Source organism: Carcharodon carcharias, chromosome 19 (assembly GCF_017639515.1).
Source record: "Carcharodon carcharias isolate sCarCar2 chromosome 19, sCarCar2.pri, whole genome shotgun sequence".
In the NCBI taxonomy this organism is placed as follows: Eukaryota; Metazoa; Chordata; class Chondrichthyes; order Lamniformes; family Lamnidae; genus Carcharodon; species Carcharodon carcharias.
The window spans coordinates 91769145-91786069 of NC_054485.1; the positions used below are offsets into that span (position 1 = coordinate 91769145).

A 16925-nucleotide genomic window follows, 5' to 3' on the forward strand; every position below is an offset into this window, starting at 1 on the left:
CTGGCTCATTCACCCTTTTCCCTTCCCCTTGATTGCCGGTTCCAACTGCTTCCCATGGCTTTGCATTGCTCGACCTGAATGCCACAACAGTCAAGACGTGGCCCAGTTTTCCTGACTCAAACATGGCGGCCAGGCGTGCTCCCTCCACACACCGCCCCGCCCCCCCGCCGGCCCCGCACTGTAACCAATATGGCGCCGCCGTATGACCTGCATCAAAGATGGCGCCGCGCCCTTGCTGCGACGGTGGTGGGGAGTCCGGAAAGTCCGGACCGGAAAGATGAACAATCGGGCGGAACCGGAAATGGAGTCGGAGGAATTAGATAGGCGACGTACCGGGCCCAGGCTAGAGCGAAACGTCTGGAATATGGAGGCAGTGTGAGTGGGACACAGGTAATACATGTATTCACATACATTCCCACCTATAAACGAATGTGACATAACAAATTGTAATGTAATTTGCTTTATAACAGAGAGGGATAGATAATGCATATATTATCTCCAGTAAAGTTAGGAATGATATAATAAAGCAAATGATATAATGCATTTTAACAGAGAGGAACAGATAATACACACAATACTCTCTTGAAAATTAGTATAAAAAGACTGCAATATGATGTACTTAATAGAGACAATCTATATATTCTTCTGTAAATTTATATAATTCTATAATATAACTTTTACTATAACAGAGGAGCAGGTAATGCATAGTTAATATATAATAATTAGCTGTAAATTAATGTAATGATATGATCCAACTAATATACATTGTATAATTGAGAGGATTAGGTAACACTAATTTACAGGAGAGAATATAATTTATGTTATACATAGACAGTAATGATATATTATGCATATAAAATGTATAGTAGAGAGAAGCAGGTCGTAAATAGATTAATGTTACTCAACTTGTGTACTGTGACCCTGTTTGACAAACCCGATTGAGCTCTTGGAATTAATGGAGGGAGTTGATGTGGATAATACGATTGATGAGTATGTGGACTTTGGAAAGGCGTTTTGATAGAGTATCATGTAGTATATTTGTTAGCAATAACAAAGCCCGTGGGATGAAATGGACAGTGGCAGTGTGTAAACAAAATTAGCGAAGGGACAGAAAGCAGAGAGTAGTGGTGAATGGTTGTTTTTTGGACTGGAGAAAAGTTTACCGTAGAAGTTGGTATTGGGACCACTGCTCTTTTTGATATGTATTGATGACCTGGACTTTGCCATAAAGGGCACAATCTCAATGTTTGCAGATTGTACAAAGTTCAGAAATGTGGTAAAACATGAGTAGGATATTCAGCAGTACATAGATTGGTGAAATGGGCGGATACATAGCAAGTGAACTTAATGCAGAGAAGTATGAAGTGATGCATTTTAGCAGGAGGAATGAGAGGCAATACAAACAAAATGGTACAATTGTAAAGAGGATTGTAGGAACAGAGGGGGATGTACATATACAAGCCTTTGAAGGTGGCAGGATAAGTTGAAAATGCTGTTTGAAATAAAAAAGCATACAGGATCTTTGGCTTTATGGATGGAGGCGTCGAGTACTAAAATTTTTTTATGCCAAGCTGTTTTTTTATAAGATAAAAGACCCAACTGAAATGTAGTGGCTAATTCTGGGCACCATACTTTACTTTAGGAAGGCAGTAAGACCTTAAGAGAGAGTGCAGAAGACATTTACTGGGATTGTACCAGGGATGAAGGACTTCAGTTACATGGAGAAGCTGGAGTTGTTCTCCTTGAGCAGAGAAGGTTAAGGGAGGATTTGACAAAAACAGTCAAAGGTTTTTAGTGTAAATATGGATGAGCAGTTTCCAGTGGCAGAAAGGTCCGTAAGAAGAGGACACAGTGCCAGTCGCAACATGAGGACATTTTTTTTACACAGCCAGTTGTTGTGATCTGGAATGCATCTTCTGAAAGGGCGGTGGAAGCAGATCCAGTAGTAACTTTCAAAAGGGAATTGGATAAATACTTAAAAAGCACAGGGAAAGAGGGGAGGAGTAAGACTAACTGGATAACTCTTTCAAAGAATGAGCACAGGGATGATGGGCCAAAAGGTTTCCTTCTGTGTTGTTTCGTTCCATGATTGTATGAATCAACTAATATAACTATATAATAGAGTGACAGGTAATATATCCCTTAGATTTAGAACATTTTAAACACAGCGATCAGATTGCTTATCTCTTTTGGGCACCACATCTCAGGAAGGGTATAGGAACATAGGGTTTAGGAACAGGAGTAGGCCATTCAGCCCTTCAAGCCTGCTCTGCCATTCAGTAAGATCATGGCTGATCTGGTTGTGGTCTCAAATTGTGCTGCCTGCCCCCAGAGCCCTTGATTCCCTTGCCTATTGAAAATCTGTCTTAACTCAGCCTTGAATATATTCAATGATCCAACCTCCACTGCTCTCTGGGGAAGAGAATTCCAAAGACTTACCGACAATCTAAGAGAAAGAAATTCTCCTCATTTCAGTCTTAAAAAGGAGACCTCCTCTTCTTAAACCGTGCCCCATGGTTCTATTCTCTCCAGCGAGTGAAAACACCCTCCCAGTATTTACTCTATCAAATCCCCGCAGGATCTTATATGTTTCAATAATTAGGCTTGAGGTGCATATTCATCAGAATGCTACCAGGTTTTGAAGAAGGACTGCATAAAATGGCTTGCATTCCCTTGATTATTTTTAAAAGAAATAATGGGATGTTTCAAATGTTAAAAGGATTTGCTGGTAGAGAGTGACTGTTTCCTCGAGTGGAAGAAGGGGATGACAGAACAACTTACATTTGCATAGTATCTTTAACATAAAAAATGGCCCAAGTCACTTCATAGGAATGTTGTAGAGCAATATTTGACACCAAGCCACGTGTGACACTATTAGGGCAGATGGCCGAGAAGTTTGATCATAGGGGTGGGTTTTAAGGAGCATCTGAAAGGAAGAGAGGTTTAGGGAAGGAATTCCAGAGCTTGGAACCCAGACAGCTGAAGGACGCCCATCAATGATAGAGCAATTATAATCAGGATGATCAAGGGGCCAGAATTAGATGAGGACAGCTATCTCAGAGACATCACCTTTAAATTAGTCAAGCCATTTAGGATGGAAATTAGGAAGTTGAATAAGGTTATGAAAGGTTATGGAGTTGAGGTATAGATCAGCAATGGTGGGGCAGACTCAAGGGGTTGAAGGGCTTCCCTCCTTCAGTTCCTGTGTTCTGCTAACATTCAGTTCCCTTCCTGCTTCCCTGTCCCCTTACACCTTTAGTTACTGGTCTCCCTTTTCTCTGTTCTGCTGTTGTTTGCCCCCCCGCCCCCTCCACCTTTTCCCAATATTCTCCTTCACTGAAAGTCTGAGACTTTCCCAAACTATGCAGCTGACTGTCCCTGCTTTTCCCAGCCTTTGGCCTTCAGTAACCAATATACCATCAACATCCTGGGGTTACTATTGATCAGAAACTGAACTGGGCCAGCCATATAACTACCGCGGCTATAAGACCAGGTCAGACGATGGGAATTCTGTGGCAAGTAACTCACCCCCTGATTCCCCAAAGCCTATCTACCATCTACAAGGCATAGGTCAGGAGTGTGATGGAATACTCTCCACTTACCTGGATCTGTGCAGCTCCAGCAGCACTCAAGAAGCTCAACACCATCCAGGCAAGGCAGCCCTCTTGACTGGCACCCCATCCATCACCTTCAACATTCACTCCCTCCACCACTGATGCACAGTGGCAGCAGTGTGTACTAACTACAAGATGCACTGCAGAAGTTCACCAAGGCTTCTTTGACAACACCTTACAAAGGGCAAGGGCAGCAGATACATAGGAACTACCAGTTCCAAGCCACATACCCTCCTGACTTGGAACTATATCGCCATTCCTTCCCAGTCACTGGTTCAAAATGCTGGAACTCCCTCCCAAACAACACTGTGGGTATACCTGGATCACATGAACGACAAAGGATCAAGAAGGCGGCTCACCACCACCTTCTCGAGGGCAATTAGAGACGGACAACAAATGCTGGATTTGCCAGTGATAGCTACTCCCTTGAAAGAATTAAAAAAAAACTTCTGTAGCTGTCAATCTGTTCAACTGCTCCCTCACCACCACCTTTGATGCACTAATTCTGAGTAAAACCTTTACGTTCTCCTATCCTGGTCGTTACCCCTTGTAGAAATCTGTCATCCTTACCCGGTCTGGCCTACATGTGACTTCAGAACAACATCTTAACTGTCTTCTGTAATGGCCAGCAAGCCACTCGGTTCAAGAGCTATTAGGGATGGGCAACAGATGCTGGCCCTGGCAGTGAGGCGCACGTCCCCTGAAAGAATAAAAAAAAAGCACCCTCAGCAGTATTCCCGGCGCATTACTGCCCCGCGCCCAACCTCCCTTTCTTCTCCCAAGCCCTTGACGACTCAAATCCGTGCCCATCCATGTTTTGAATCTGCCCCGTCAGGGTGTTGCAACCCTGCCGTAGCACTGGACCTGAGTCGCAAAGGATATCTTCCACGGCTTTGACCACGTCGATTTTTTTTCCCTCCTCGACCTCGCCCACTCCATCCTGACCCCAATATCCGGCTCAATGGGACTGGCCTAGGCTTGGTCCCATTTTAGCTATCAGATGATAGACAGAAGATCTCCAGTAATGGTTTCTCTTCCAGCTCCTACACCAATGCTCCCCAAACTTTGTCCCAGTGTGACTCCATTTTAATGTCTCAGTCTTTGTGTGACCCCCAGAGTGAAAATTGGAGAGTTGTTGGCCCGGAAGGTGGGAGAGGGACTGTGTTAGAGAGTTGTTCAGTAGAGTTTGGGGGGTGGGGGCGGCGGCATTTGTTCATTGGACGGAGGTGGGGGTGGTGTTTCGAACTGCTGGTTTTGCCTTGAAGAAAGCGAAGACCCGCCTTTTTAGAGGCTGTGGTTGCAGCAGCAATCAGGGTTTGGAGAACAGATGGTTAAGTCATGCCCACCAACAGAAAAAAAAAACAGACATTTAAAGGGGCCTGGCAGCTGTCAAAACCCAGTCCGAGCTCCACAGACCCCATTGCTGCTTGGAGTTCGTGATCCCAAAATTCTGTCCCGCAACCCCATTGGGGAGGTCATAACCCACGGTTTGGGAACCCCTGACCTACACTGTTAACGATGTTACTAGACTTACTAGACTAATACCAGGAATGTTGTCTTATGAGGAAAGGTTAGATAGGCTAGGCTTGTATCCACTGGAGTTTATAAGAGAAAGGGTGACTTGAGTGAAACCTTTAAGATCCCGAGGGGCCTTGACAGGTGGATGTGGAGAGGTTGCTGCCTCTTGTGGGAGAATCTAGAACTAGGGGTCACTGTTTAAAAATAAAGGGTCGCTTATTTAAGACAGATGAGAATTTTTTTCTCGTGCGGGTTGTAAGTCTTTGGAACTCTCTTCCTCAAAAGGTGGTGGAAGCAGAGTTTTTGAATATTTTTAAGGCAGAGCTAGATAGATTCTTGATTAATAAGGGGGGTGAAAGGTTATTGGGGGCAGGCAGGAATGTGGAGTTGAGGCTACAATAATCAGCTGCGATTGCATTGAATGGTGGAGCAGGCTTGAGAGGCCGAGTGGCCCACTCCTGCCCCTAATTCACATGTCCATATGTATGATCATAAAGCTAAAGAGTGGTTTGAGGGAGTAATGGACATCAATTCATGTGCCACTGGTACTAGTACCACTGGGACAGACTCCACTTAAACCGGGAAGGGTCCAGTGCCCTGGCAAATCAGATAACTAGGACTTTAAGCTTATAAGGAGGAGAGTGGGGTCAGTTAAGGAAGAAAGACTTGCATTCATATAGAACCTATCATGACCACCAGATATTTATAGTGCTTTAAAGCCAATGAAATACCTTTTGAACTATTGCCACTGTTTTAATTTGGAAAATGCAGCGGCCAAGTTGTGCACAGCAAGTTCCCACAAACAATGTTTTAATGACCAGATAGCCTGTTTTTGTGATGCTGATTGAAGGGTAAATATTGTCTAGGACACTAGGGGGAACTCGCCTACTCTTGTTCGAAATATTGCCATGGGATCTTTCAAGTCCATCTGGGAGAGCAGATGGGGCTTCAGTTTGACATCTTGTTCGAAAGACAGCACCTCTGGCAGTCTAGCACTTCCTCAGTCCTGTACTGGAGTGTCAGCCTTGCTTTTTTGTGCTTAAGTCCTGGAGTGGGCTTTGAACCTGTTACTTTCTGACTCAGGTGAGAGAGCTAACAACTGAGCCACAGCTGACACTCAGTGGGTAGCAGTTTTGCCTTCCCAATCACCTTTTGATTCAGAAGGTTCTGGGTTCAAGTCCCATTTAACGACTTGAGCACAAAAATAAGAGTAAATTTAAATGCTGAATAGGAAAGTCAAGGCTTTAGAGGAGGCCAACAATTTGTGTAAAATCTAGCTGATTGTGGCAAGCAGGTTCAGGGAGTATAACCATAATAAAAGGGTTTGAAAGACAGAATCAGGGAAAAATTGTAAAAAGTTAATATTAAACACACCGTATCTGAGTACACGATGAGCAGATTAGATTTTGTACCACAATGGGTGAATTATTGGCACAAATGGAGATAACTGGATTTGATCTAGTAGTTATTACTGAGTCATGATTGCAGGGTGACCAAGGTTGAGGTGCTTGACTTTTAGAAAAGAAAAGCAAAATGAAAAGTGTAGTTGGAGGGAGGTGATGATAAAGGATGAGCTAAAGACAGTTGCGAGAAAGGATCTTAGTTTAGAAAATCAGAACGTGGAGCTGTGAAATAGCAGAGGGCAGAAAACATGGGTGGGAGAAGTTTCTGGGGCGTCTACGAGTGACCATTGTGTTAGACAGGAAATTAAAGGAGCATTGTTACGGGGCAGTGCAATAATTCCGTGGGACTTTTATCTTCATAACATTCGACAAGCCAAATTGGCAAAAACAGTTTGGAGGACGAGTTTGCAGCATGCGTTCAAGCAATTTTCTATTGTTATGTTGAGGAAACAACTAGGGAATAGGTTATTTTAGACCCAGTATTGTCACGGGCAATAAATGCTGGCCTAGCCAGTGACACCCACATCCTATGAGCGAATTAAAAAAAGTTAATTAGTAACCTCATGGTAAAGAATATGATTGTAGATCAGCAATGGCGAATACTTAAAAGAAATCATTCATAAGTCTCAATGATTGCAATTCGCTTGAGGAAAGATGCTTCTATTGTGGTGGACGAGAGAAATTAGGATAATATTAGATTAAAAAAGAAGAGACTTTACTTTGTCTTTTGGCAACTTTGTTCTGCAAGTCTAAAGATTGGGAGGGTCTTGTAACCAAATTTGCTGATGGTACAAAGATAGCCAGGAAAGCAAGTTGTGAGGAGGACACAGAGCCTGCGAAGAGATATAGATAGGTTGAGTGCGTGGGCAAAAATTTGGTAGATGTAGTATAATGTGGGAAAATGTGAGGTTGTCCATTTTGACAGGAAGAATGGAAAGGCAGAACGCTGGGGTACGGAGGGACCTGGGCGTCCTTGTACATGAAATGCAAAAAATCAACATGTAGTTGTAGCAAGTAATTAGGAAGGCAAATGGTTTCTTGGCCTTTATTGCCAGGGAATGGAGAATAAAAGTAGCCATTTGCACGGAAGTGTAGTGAATAAAGGACAGATTTGTATTTCTGGAGCACCTTCCATGTCCTCCTCATGTTTCAATGTACTTCATTATAGCCACCGAAGACTGTCAATTTTGCGTACAGGAAAGTGGTAATGACCAGATAATTAACTTTTTTTCCCAGTGATGTTTATTGAGGGATAAACATTGATCAGGACACTGGGGAGAACTCTTCTGCTCCCCTTCAAAATAGTGGCTGCTGGATCTTTTCTGTCCACCTTAAGAGGGCAGGCGTCCCCACGGTTTAATGCCTCATTTGAAAGACGACACCTCTGACATACGGTTCTCCCTCAGTACTACACTGGAGTGTCAGCTTAAATGTTTGTGTTCAAGTCTCTGGAGTAGGACTTGAACCCACTCTTCTGAGAAGTGTCCTTCTGTCTGGTAGTGGGACATAGCTCATAGCCAGACTGTAGACATACTCTGGTATCTGCTTAACATGTCTAAGCTGGTTACAGAGTCGGCACGTTGCTACCAGGCATATTCCAAGCTCGTTCTCGTTCTCGCTCTCTCTCGAGTCTGATATGTGACCGACTGATGCCAGCAATACATCATCATCTACGTCATACATTAGCTTTTCCCTTCTATTCACCCTTTATACTACAGCAACAACCTCCTGACTTGGATGGGAGAGCGTTGCCCACTGAACCATCCATGGCTGACACATGAAATGGGCAATCCCTTTGACATGTTGTCACTTAATGTAGGTGCGATTAGTGCTGTCGAACCCATCAAAGATATGGGACTTCTGAACAGAAAGATGTCGAGACACTTGCTGTGAAACTTTTGCTAGTTTGCGCTGTCTTATTGGCCATTTAGTGCAAACGATCGGGGGGTTTTCAATGCAAGTTCCATTGAATGTAAATTTGGTCTCCATGATCTTTAACCCAGTTTAAATATCACTTTGCCCGAAGCCATCTCACCAACAGAACTGGCCGCGCCTCCTGCTTGAGGTAATGAGGGCGGTGAGTTTTCCATACCATGGCTGTTTGAGGTGCTCTTTAAATTAAATTCCTTTTTCTAGATAGCTGTGCTGTAAAAGTTTTTTGCATATTAAAAGATATTTCATTACTAAGAAGCCAACTAATATAAGCCAACGAAACTAATAAATATTTAGTTTTTAAGTTAGCATTTTTAAAAAGAGTCATGAAAATTCACAAGGGGCTTCAGTTACATGGATGGATTGGAGAAGTTGGAACTGCTCCCCTTGGAGAAGAGAAGGTCGAGAGGCGATCTGATAGAAGTGTTCAAAATCATGAGGGGCCTGGACAGAGTAGGTAGGGAGAAACTGTTCCCACTGCTGGAAGGAATGAGAACGCAGCAGGCGGTTAGGATCTGGAAGGCGCTGCCTGAGAGTGCAGTGGAGGCAGGTTCATTCGAGGCTTTCAAAGGGGAATTGGATTGTTACCTGAACTGGAAGAATGTGCAGGGCTACGGGGAGAAGGCAGGGGAATGGCACTAGGTGTATTGCTCTTGCGGAGAGCCATTGCAGAAATGATGGGCCGAATGGCCTCCTTCTGTGCTGTAACAATACTGTGAATTCAGTGATTTTTTTTTTGTGATAAAACCATTTTCATCAGCACTAATAAAACTACAGCAAGCTGCCACTCTTAAATGCACATTTTAATGCAGATGAAAATAAGTGAATAATCATGCTGCCTGTTAGTGCTGGTTCGTAGAAGATCTTACGTCTGTATTTAGGCAAACCTGTTTTGGTGTAAACTTGAAGCACACCTCAGAAAGTCAGCTCCATTTGCCCCCAGTACCTTGATTCTGACAGCGAAGGCTGTCTAGGTTGGTCCCTGGGATGAGAGGGTTGTCCCTCTGATGAGCTGCTGAGTTCAATACTCTCTGAAGTTTAGAAGAATAAGAGCTGAGCTTATTGAAACTTAGAAGATCCTGAAGGGGTTTGACAGGGCAGGCACTGAGAGGCTGTTTTCCCTCGACTGGTGAATCTGGAACGTGGGGCACACAGTCTCAGTCTTAGGACCAAGATGAGGAGAAAGCTCTTCACTCGAAGGTTTGTGAATCTTTGGAATCCTCTACCTCAGAGGGCTATGAATGCTCCGTGGGTGAGTACATTTAAGACTGGGTTAGACAGGATTTTGGTCACCCAAGGGATCAAGGGAAACGAGGAGTGGGTAGGAAAGTGGAGACCAGACAGAAGATCATCCATGATCATATTGCATAGAGGAGCGGGCTTGATGGGCCAAATGGTCTACTCCTGCTAATTCTTGTTTCAAAGTGGAAACTCTGCTCTAGTGTCTTTCATAACTTGGAGGTAATAGTCACTTATAAACCAAACTGCAATATATGATCCCACAAACACATAATGCTATTCTAAAGAGAGAGACTGATAGTTAATTATTAATTAATGTGACTAGAATGGTAAGCTGAATGTTAAACCCACACTGAGTTGAGGGGAGCCACGATTTTTTTATTAAAGAGCTCAACAGCGTCCAACGAATTTTAGTGCAGTCAAATGCAAGGTGTTAAAAATATTGGAGATAGAATAGGTCCATCCATGGGTGGAGTGTAGAAATAAGCTCAGCTGATTCCTGGCAGTATATTCACTGCACTGAGAAAGCTGCTTGTTCTAAATGGTGACGAGGCTGATTTTTTTTCTGATGGTTGTCTGGTGATAATTGCATTGTGTCCTGTGCACATGATCAATTTGAAGCCTGCATTAAGATCCAGCTACATTTCCCGTCAAGGTTGGTTCAGTGTGTTGCATTCTTTCCCTCAATCTCTTCGACAGGGTTCAGCTTTTCCGGAGCCTCTTCAGCGCTGAACTCAGGCCTCGCCTCCCACCTGTTGCAGTTGGGCACAGCGCCGCAGAAACTTTCACCCCAGCCGAGAGTTGAATGGAGCGAGAGATTGAGCGCAGCGCGATGGCAGAAGCAGCGAGCGCCTCCTCTACCGTCACCGAGACTGTGGATGGAAACCAGCCAGCAGATACGGTGAGCTCTTTTCCCCCCTCAAAGCGTGGTAACTGTGGCAAACGTAGGGAACACAGCAGCCAGTTTGCGCACAGCAAGTGGCAGCGTGACCAGCTAATTGGTTTTAGTGATTGTTAGGCGAGGGATCGATAATTGGCTCAGGACACCAACGAACCAGACGTGCAGACCTCCACCCTAGTTCACCCACCAGCAAATCGCTGGTGAGAGCAGAGCCTTGCAGTATGGACCCCAGTATTCATCAGACTGTCACAGCCCAGTGAGATGCTGATCTAGGATGCAAGCCAGGAAGAAAGGCTAGCACCTTTAATGACTCTGAACATCCCAGAGTGCTTTCCAGCCAATGAAGCACTGTTAGAAATATCATCACTATTGTAGGAAACAGAGTGGGCACTTTGCGCGCAAGGTCCCAGAAACAGCAACATGGTAATGACCAGATAATCTCTCTTCATGAGATATATACTCTTTGGGGGGAGGGTGGGAGGAGATGGAACAGGTGAAGCTGGATAGAAGGCCTGCAAATGGGTGGAGGCAAAGGAGAAATTGTAAAAATGTCACAAACAAAAGGTCGGTGGGTTGTTAATAGTGGTGGTGCTGGCTAAAGGAGGTGCTAATGGTGACATTAAAAGTGGAAAGCAGAATGTGATAATGGCTGGACCAGGGTATGCACTCTGGAGAGTGACAGATTGCCCTAGTGGGGTTAGTGGGCTTGGGGTGGGGAGAGAGGATGATGGTGGGAAAAAGGATCTAAAATGGGCTAAAAGCTGGGGATAAAACAATGAATAAAAATGGAAATAAAACTTAAAAATAATAATAATGAAAATAAGTGGAACGAAAAAAATAAAAACGAATATAGAAAAAGGGGGGGTAAAAAGGGGTGAGGATGGAGGAGAGAGTTAATGATCTGAAGTTATCAAACTCAGTGTTAAGTTCGGAAGGCTATAAAGTGCCTAGTTGGAAGATGAGGTGCTGTTCCTCCAGTTTGCGTTGAGCTTCACTGGAAGGCTGCAGCAGGCCAAGGATGGACACGTGGGCATGAGAGCAGGGTGGTGTGTTGAAATGGCAAGCGACAGGAAGGTCTGGGTCATGCTTGCGGACAGACCGAAGGTGTTCCTCAAAGCAGTCACCCAATCTGCATTTGGTCTCTCCAATGTAGAGGAAACCGCATTGGGAGCAGCAAAAGCAGTACATTAAATTGAGGGAAGTGCAAGTGAAATGCTGCTTCACTTGAAAGGAGTGTTTGGGCCCTTGGATGGTGAGGAGGGGGGAAGTAAAGGGGCAGGTGTTGCATCTTCTGCAATTGCATGGGAAGGTGCCATGGAAGGGTTCTGAGGTGTTGGGGGTGATAGAGGAGTGGACCAGGGTGTCCCGGAGGGAATGGTCCCTACGGATTGCCAACGGGGGGTGAGGGGAAGATGTGTTTGGTTGTGGCATCATGCCGGAGTTGGTGGAAATGGCAGAGGATGATCCATTGAATGCGGAGGCTGGTGGGATGAAAAGTGAGGACAGAGGAGACCCTATCATGGTTTTGGGAGGGAGAGGAAGGTGTGAGGGCAGAGGCGTGGGAGATGGGTCGGACACGGTTGAGGGCCCTGTCAACCACCGTGTGTGGGAAACCTCGGTTAAGGAAGAAGGAAGACATGTCAGAAGCACTGTTTTGGAAAGTAGTACCATCGGAACAGATGCGACGGGGCCGAAGGAACTGAGAGAATGGGATAGAGTCATTACAGGAAGTGGGGTGTGAGGAGCTGTAGTCGAGGTAACTGTGGGAGTCACTGGGCTTGTAATGAATATTGGTGGACAGTCTATCACCAGAAATTGAGACAGGGAGGTCAAGGAAGGGAAGGGAAGTTTCAGAGATGGACCATGTGAAAATGGTGGAGGGGTTGAAATTGGAAGCAAAATTGATACGTTTTTCCAGGTCCAGACAAGAGCATGAAGCGGCACCGAAACAGTCATCGATGTACCTTCTTGTTGCTTGCCATTTCAACACTCCACCCTGCTCTCATGCCCACATGTCCATCCTTATCCTGCTGCAATGTTCCAGTGAAGCTCAACGCAAACTGGAGGAACAGCACCTCTTCTTACAATTAGGCACTTTACAGCATTCCGGTATTAACATTGAGTTCAACAACTTCAGACCATGAATTCTCTCCTCCATCCCCACCCCTTTTTTTTAATCCCCTTTTTTCTAAATTCACTTTTATTTTTTTATTTTTTATTTTTCTGTTCCACTTATTTTCATTATTATTATTTTAAAAATTTATTTCCATTTTCATTCATTGTTTTATCCCCAGCTCTTAGCCTATTTTAGATCCTTTTTCCCACCACTGTCCCCTCTCCCCACCCCAGCCCCACTAGGACCACCTGTCACTTTCCAAAGCGCTTACCCTGGTCCGGCCAATATCGCAATCTGCTTTCCACTCAATGTCACCTTTAGCACCTCCTTTAGCCAGAACCACCACTATTAACAGCCCTTTGACCTTTTGTTTATGACATCTTTTGCAAGCTCCCCTTTGCCTCCACCTATCGCTGGCCTTCTATCCAGCTTCACCTGCCCCAACCCCCTTTAAACAGTATTTATTTCACCACATTTCTACTTCCCTTTAGCTCTGAAGAAGAGTCATACTGACTCGAAACGTTAACTCTGTCTTTCTCTCCACAGATGCTGTCAGGCCTGCTGAGTTTTTCCAGCATTATTTTTGTTTCAGATTTCCAGCATCAGCAGTGTTTTGCCTTTAGCCAATCTCTCTTTGATGATGTTGGTTTGAGGGATGAACGGTGGCCAGGGCTTTGGGGAGAAATCCCACGCTTATCCTTCGAAATAATGGCCGAGGGATCTTTTGTGTCTGCCTGGGAGGGCGGACGGGGCCTTGCTTTTTGCACCTCACCTGGAAGCTGGCACCTGTGACAGTGCAACATTCCTCTCAGTACTGCATTGGCCAAGTTTTTGTGTGTTTGTGTGTGTGTGTCACTGGAATGGAATTGAACCCACAGCCTTCTGACCCTGAGGCAGGAGTGCATCCCAGTGAGCCACGGTAGTGACAGCGAATGTGATTTTTTTCAGTCCGTCCACGGGTACTTTGGGTGCTTTTTTTCACCGCCTCCCGTTGCGACATTGATAAGCTCCTTTCCTCTTTCTCCCCATTTGCAGGAGAACCGCAGCATCACTATCAGACTGAGGAAACGCAAAACCAACAAGAAGGTGGAGTGGACGAGTGACACCGTAGACAATGAGCATCTGGGCCGTCGTTCTTCCAAGTGTGAGTGTCACGATTGCAAGGCATCAGGAGATTCAGGTCCAGGTGCAGCAATTTGAGCTTTTGCTCCAGAAATACTGCACTAATTCTGTCCTGGTAATAGAACCAGAGGCAAGATAAAGAGAAATTTCCTTTGAACTGCAGCTAGTTATTGCGATCTGGAAAGCACTGCCTGCAAAGTAGTGGAAGCAGGCTCATTAATAGGGAATTGCGTAAACACTCAGAAAGGGAAATATTTGCAGGGATATGGGGAAAGAGTTGACGAGTGGGACCTTGTTTAATTCTTTCATGGAATGTGGCGTCGCTGGCAAGGTCAGCATTTGTTGCTCATCCCTCATTGTTGCCCTTGAGAAGGCGGTGGTGAGCAGCCACCTTGAACTGCTGCCGTCCATCTGGGACTAATTGAGTACTCTTACTCTGTAAAAGAGCCAACACAGGCATAATGGGCTGTTCTGAGCATTCTGTGATGCAGCACTCCCGAACAACGGTCCATAAAGGGATCTCTTGCTCTTTCTCACTGTAAAGTATCAGTAACTAGGGAGTGTATAAAGGAAGAAGTGGAGTCTTCCCATGTAATTCATGCAATTTAAGATCTGTTTACTTTCTACTTCCTCTGCAGTCTTCAGACCATGACTGGGGGGATGCGGGCAAACCTTGTTAACCTGGTCCCACAGAGTGCTCTCCCTGGGACCCTCCCAGGACCTGCTATTGATGGGGGATGCCATCCAAATAGGAAGAGCATGCCTGCAAAAGGCAGGCCACTGGGGGCCTGGTTCTCTGGTGCCACTGGTACCAAGCTGAGTAACTCCTGGCAAATCCTAGCCAGTACCTGCAGGCCCTGTCTGAGCTACCGAAGATGATTGACAGCCTCCCAGCATCCACAGAGGCATCTCTCTCCTTCTCGTCACCAGGGAGGAACAGGAGGAGGCCATTCAGCCCATTGAGTCTGCGTTTCCTCCCCACTCCCCTCCCGCCCCCCCCCCATTCAGTTTGATCACACTTGTTCGAAGAGTCATACGGACTCGAAACGTTAACTCTATTTCTCTTTCCAGTTTTTCCAACATGTTTTGTTTTCATTTTGGATCACAGCTAATCTGTATCGTGCCTCATTTTCCTCCATTGGTTTTGTAATCGTTTGCACCCTTGCCTGTCCAAAGTGCTCCTCGTGCTGAACTACATGGGAAAACCCCACTTCTTCCTGTATACACTCCCTAGTTACAGACACTTCACAGTGAGAGAGAGTAAGAGATCTCTTTACTGACCCTTGGCTCGGCTCATCTGCTGAAACACTTATTTGTGCCTTTGTTACCTCTAGGCTCAACTTTTCCAATGCACTCCAGACTGGTTGCCCACAACCTTCCTTCCATTAACTTGAGCTCACGCAAAATTTTGCTGCCTGTGTCTTGTCTTGCACCCAGTCCCGTTCCCCTATCATCCATGAGCTCACTGAGCTACATTGGCCTCCAGGCGAGCAACGTCTTGATTTTGAAATTCTCATCCATGTTTTCCAATTCCTCCATGGCCTGGCCCCCTCACCATCCCTCCAGCCCTATGACCCTCTGAGGCTCCTGTGCTCATCTAATTCTGGCCTCTTGAGCACCCCCGATTTTAATCGCCCCATCATTGTTGGCTGCGCCCTTAGCTGCCTAGGAGCTAATGCCTGGAACTCCCTCCATTCGCCTCTACGCCTCACTTTACTCCTCCTTTACGCCACTCCTTAAAACCTACCTCTTTGACCAAGCTTTTGGTCATCCAACCCAAGATCTCCATATGTGGCTTTGTTTCAGATTTGGTTTTATAATGCTCCCGTGAAAAGCCTTGGGAAGTTGAAAGACACTAAAGCTGTTGACTTCATCGATCCCAGGTTCTGACAGTGGGAGAGATCCCTCCACACTGACTCCCCCATCAGTGACCCCAGGTTCGAACAGCCAAGCGGTGTTCTCTCCATCCCAAGCTCCCATTGATGCTCCCAGGTTTGGACAGTGCGCGCAGGGCGTTCTCTCTCTCTCTCTCTGTTCTAAATTCCCCTCGCTGTTTCCAGGCTGCTGTATTTACGAGAAGCCGAGGGCCTTCGGGGAAAGCTCGTCGGAGAGCGAGGACGAAGACGGCGGCTGCGGGAACGCCCACTGCATCAGGGGCCACAAGAAACCATTTTCGGGTGACACCCCGCATCCCGCAGATCACAACCACGATGCCGAACACCCGAATCACGGACTCAGTCAGCCACCAGAAAACTGACGGGGTTGGGAGGGGGAGCTGGAATGATTGAAGCCCAGGGTTTGTGGTGGTGGGGGGTGGGGGGGTGGTGATGGGGGGAGGGGGAAAGGTGGGGGGAAATGACCCACCTCTTCCCTGATGTGGTCTCTTCTCTACACACCCCACCCTTGCCCACACCCTGACCACCCCCCCACCTCCCCCACGCCCCACCTCTGTAACTGGACATGCTAACTGAAGAGTCTTGACACAATCGTGACGTTTGATTTTCTTTTAGAGGAGGTGTTTTTTTTTAAAAGGAAAACTAGAACTGTAAATTTCTAAGGCATTTGTAAATTTATTTAAATGGGAACCTTTCTGCCATTTGCTGCAGATCCTCGGGATGGTGCATGCAGCGCACGGGCCATGAGACCCACCAATCGGGCTTGCACGATACAGATAATCTTGAAAACGTTTGTAATTGGTGCGAGGAGCAGGTGGAAACGAATCGCTCTGCCACCAAAACACAGTGCGAGCAGGCTGTAGGGTCAAGCATGGGACAGGCACGCATAGGGTCTGGCACATTCGCTATAAGAGTACAGCCATTGACAGGTGGGTATAACATGGTTAGCAGGGTGAGGGTGTAGTATGGTTTGTAGGTGAGGGCCATTGTTCCGTTATAAAACGATCTGTAGATGAGGGCAGGTAAAGTACAGGCTCTGTCTGTGTGCGAGTCTGCGCGCATGTGTCTGTCTGTCTCAGTCTGTGCATGCCTGTCTGTCTGTCTGTCTGTCTGTACATGCCTGCCTGTGCATGCTGCAGGCTGAGTGTCAGCTGTAGGGAGGATTCAGGCTCTGCCTCTTAAATG

General features: G+C 45.9%; 1 protein-coding gene across 1 annotated transcript; it reads left to right on the forward strand.

The window, feature by feature from the left end:
• Positions 1–318: 318 nt before the first annotated feature.
• On the forward strand, positions 319–16151 carry ppp1r11 (protein phosphatase 1, regulatory (inhibitor) subunit 11). Its single transcript, XM_041212836.1, has 4 exons — positions 319–390; positions 10406–10607; positions 13759–13867; positions 15906–16151. Exons 2-4 carry the CDS (start codon positions 10512–10514, stop codon positions 16100–16102), a joined length of 402 nt encoding a protein of 133 aa, XP_041068770.1. The 5' UTR covers positions 319–390; positions 10406–10511; the 3' UTR covers positions 16103–16151.
• The last annotated feature ends 774 nt before the right edge of the window (positions 16152–16925 follow it).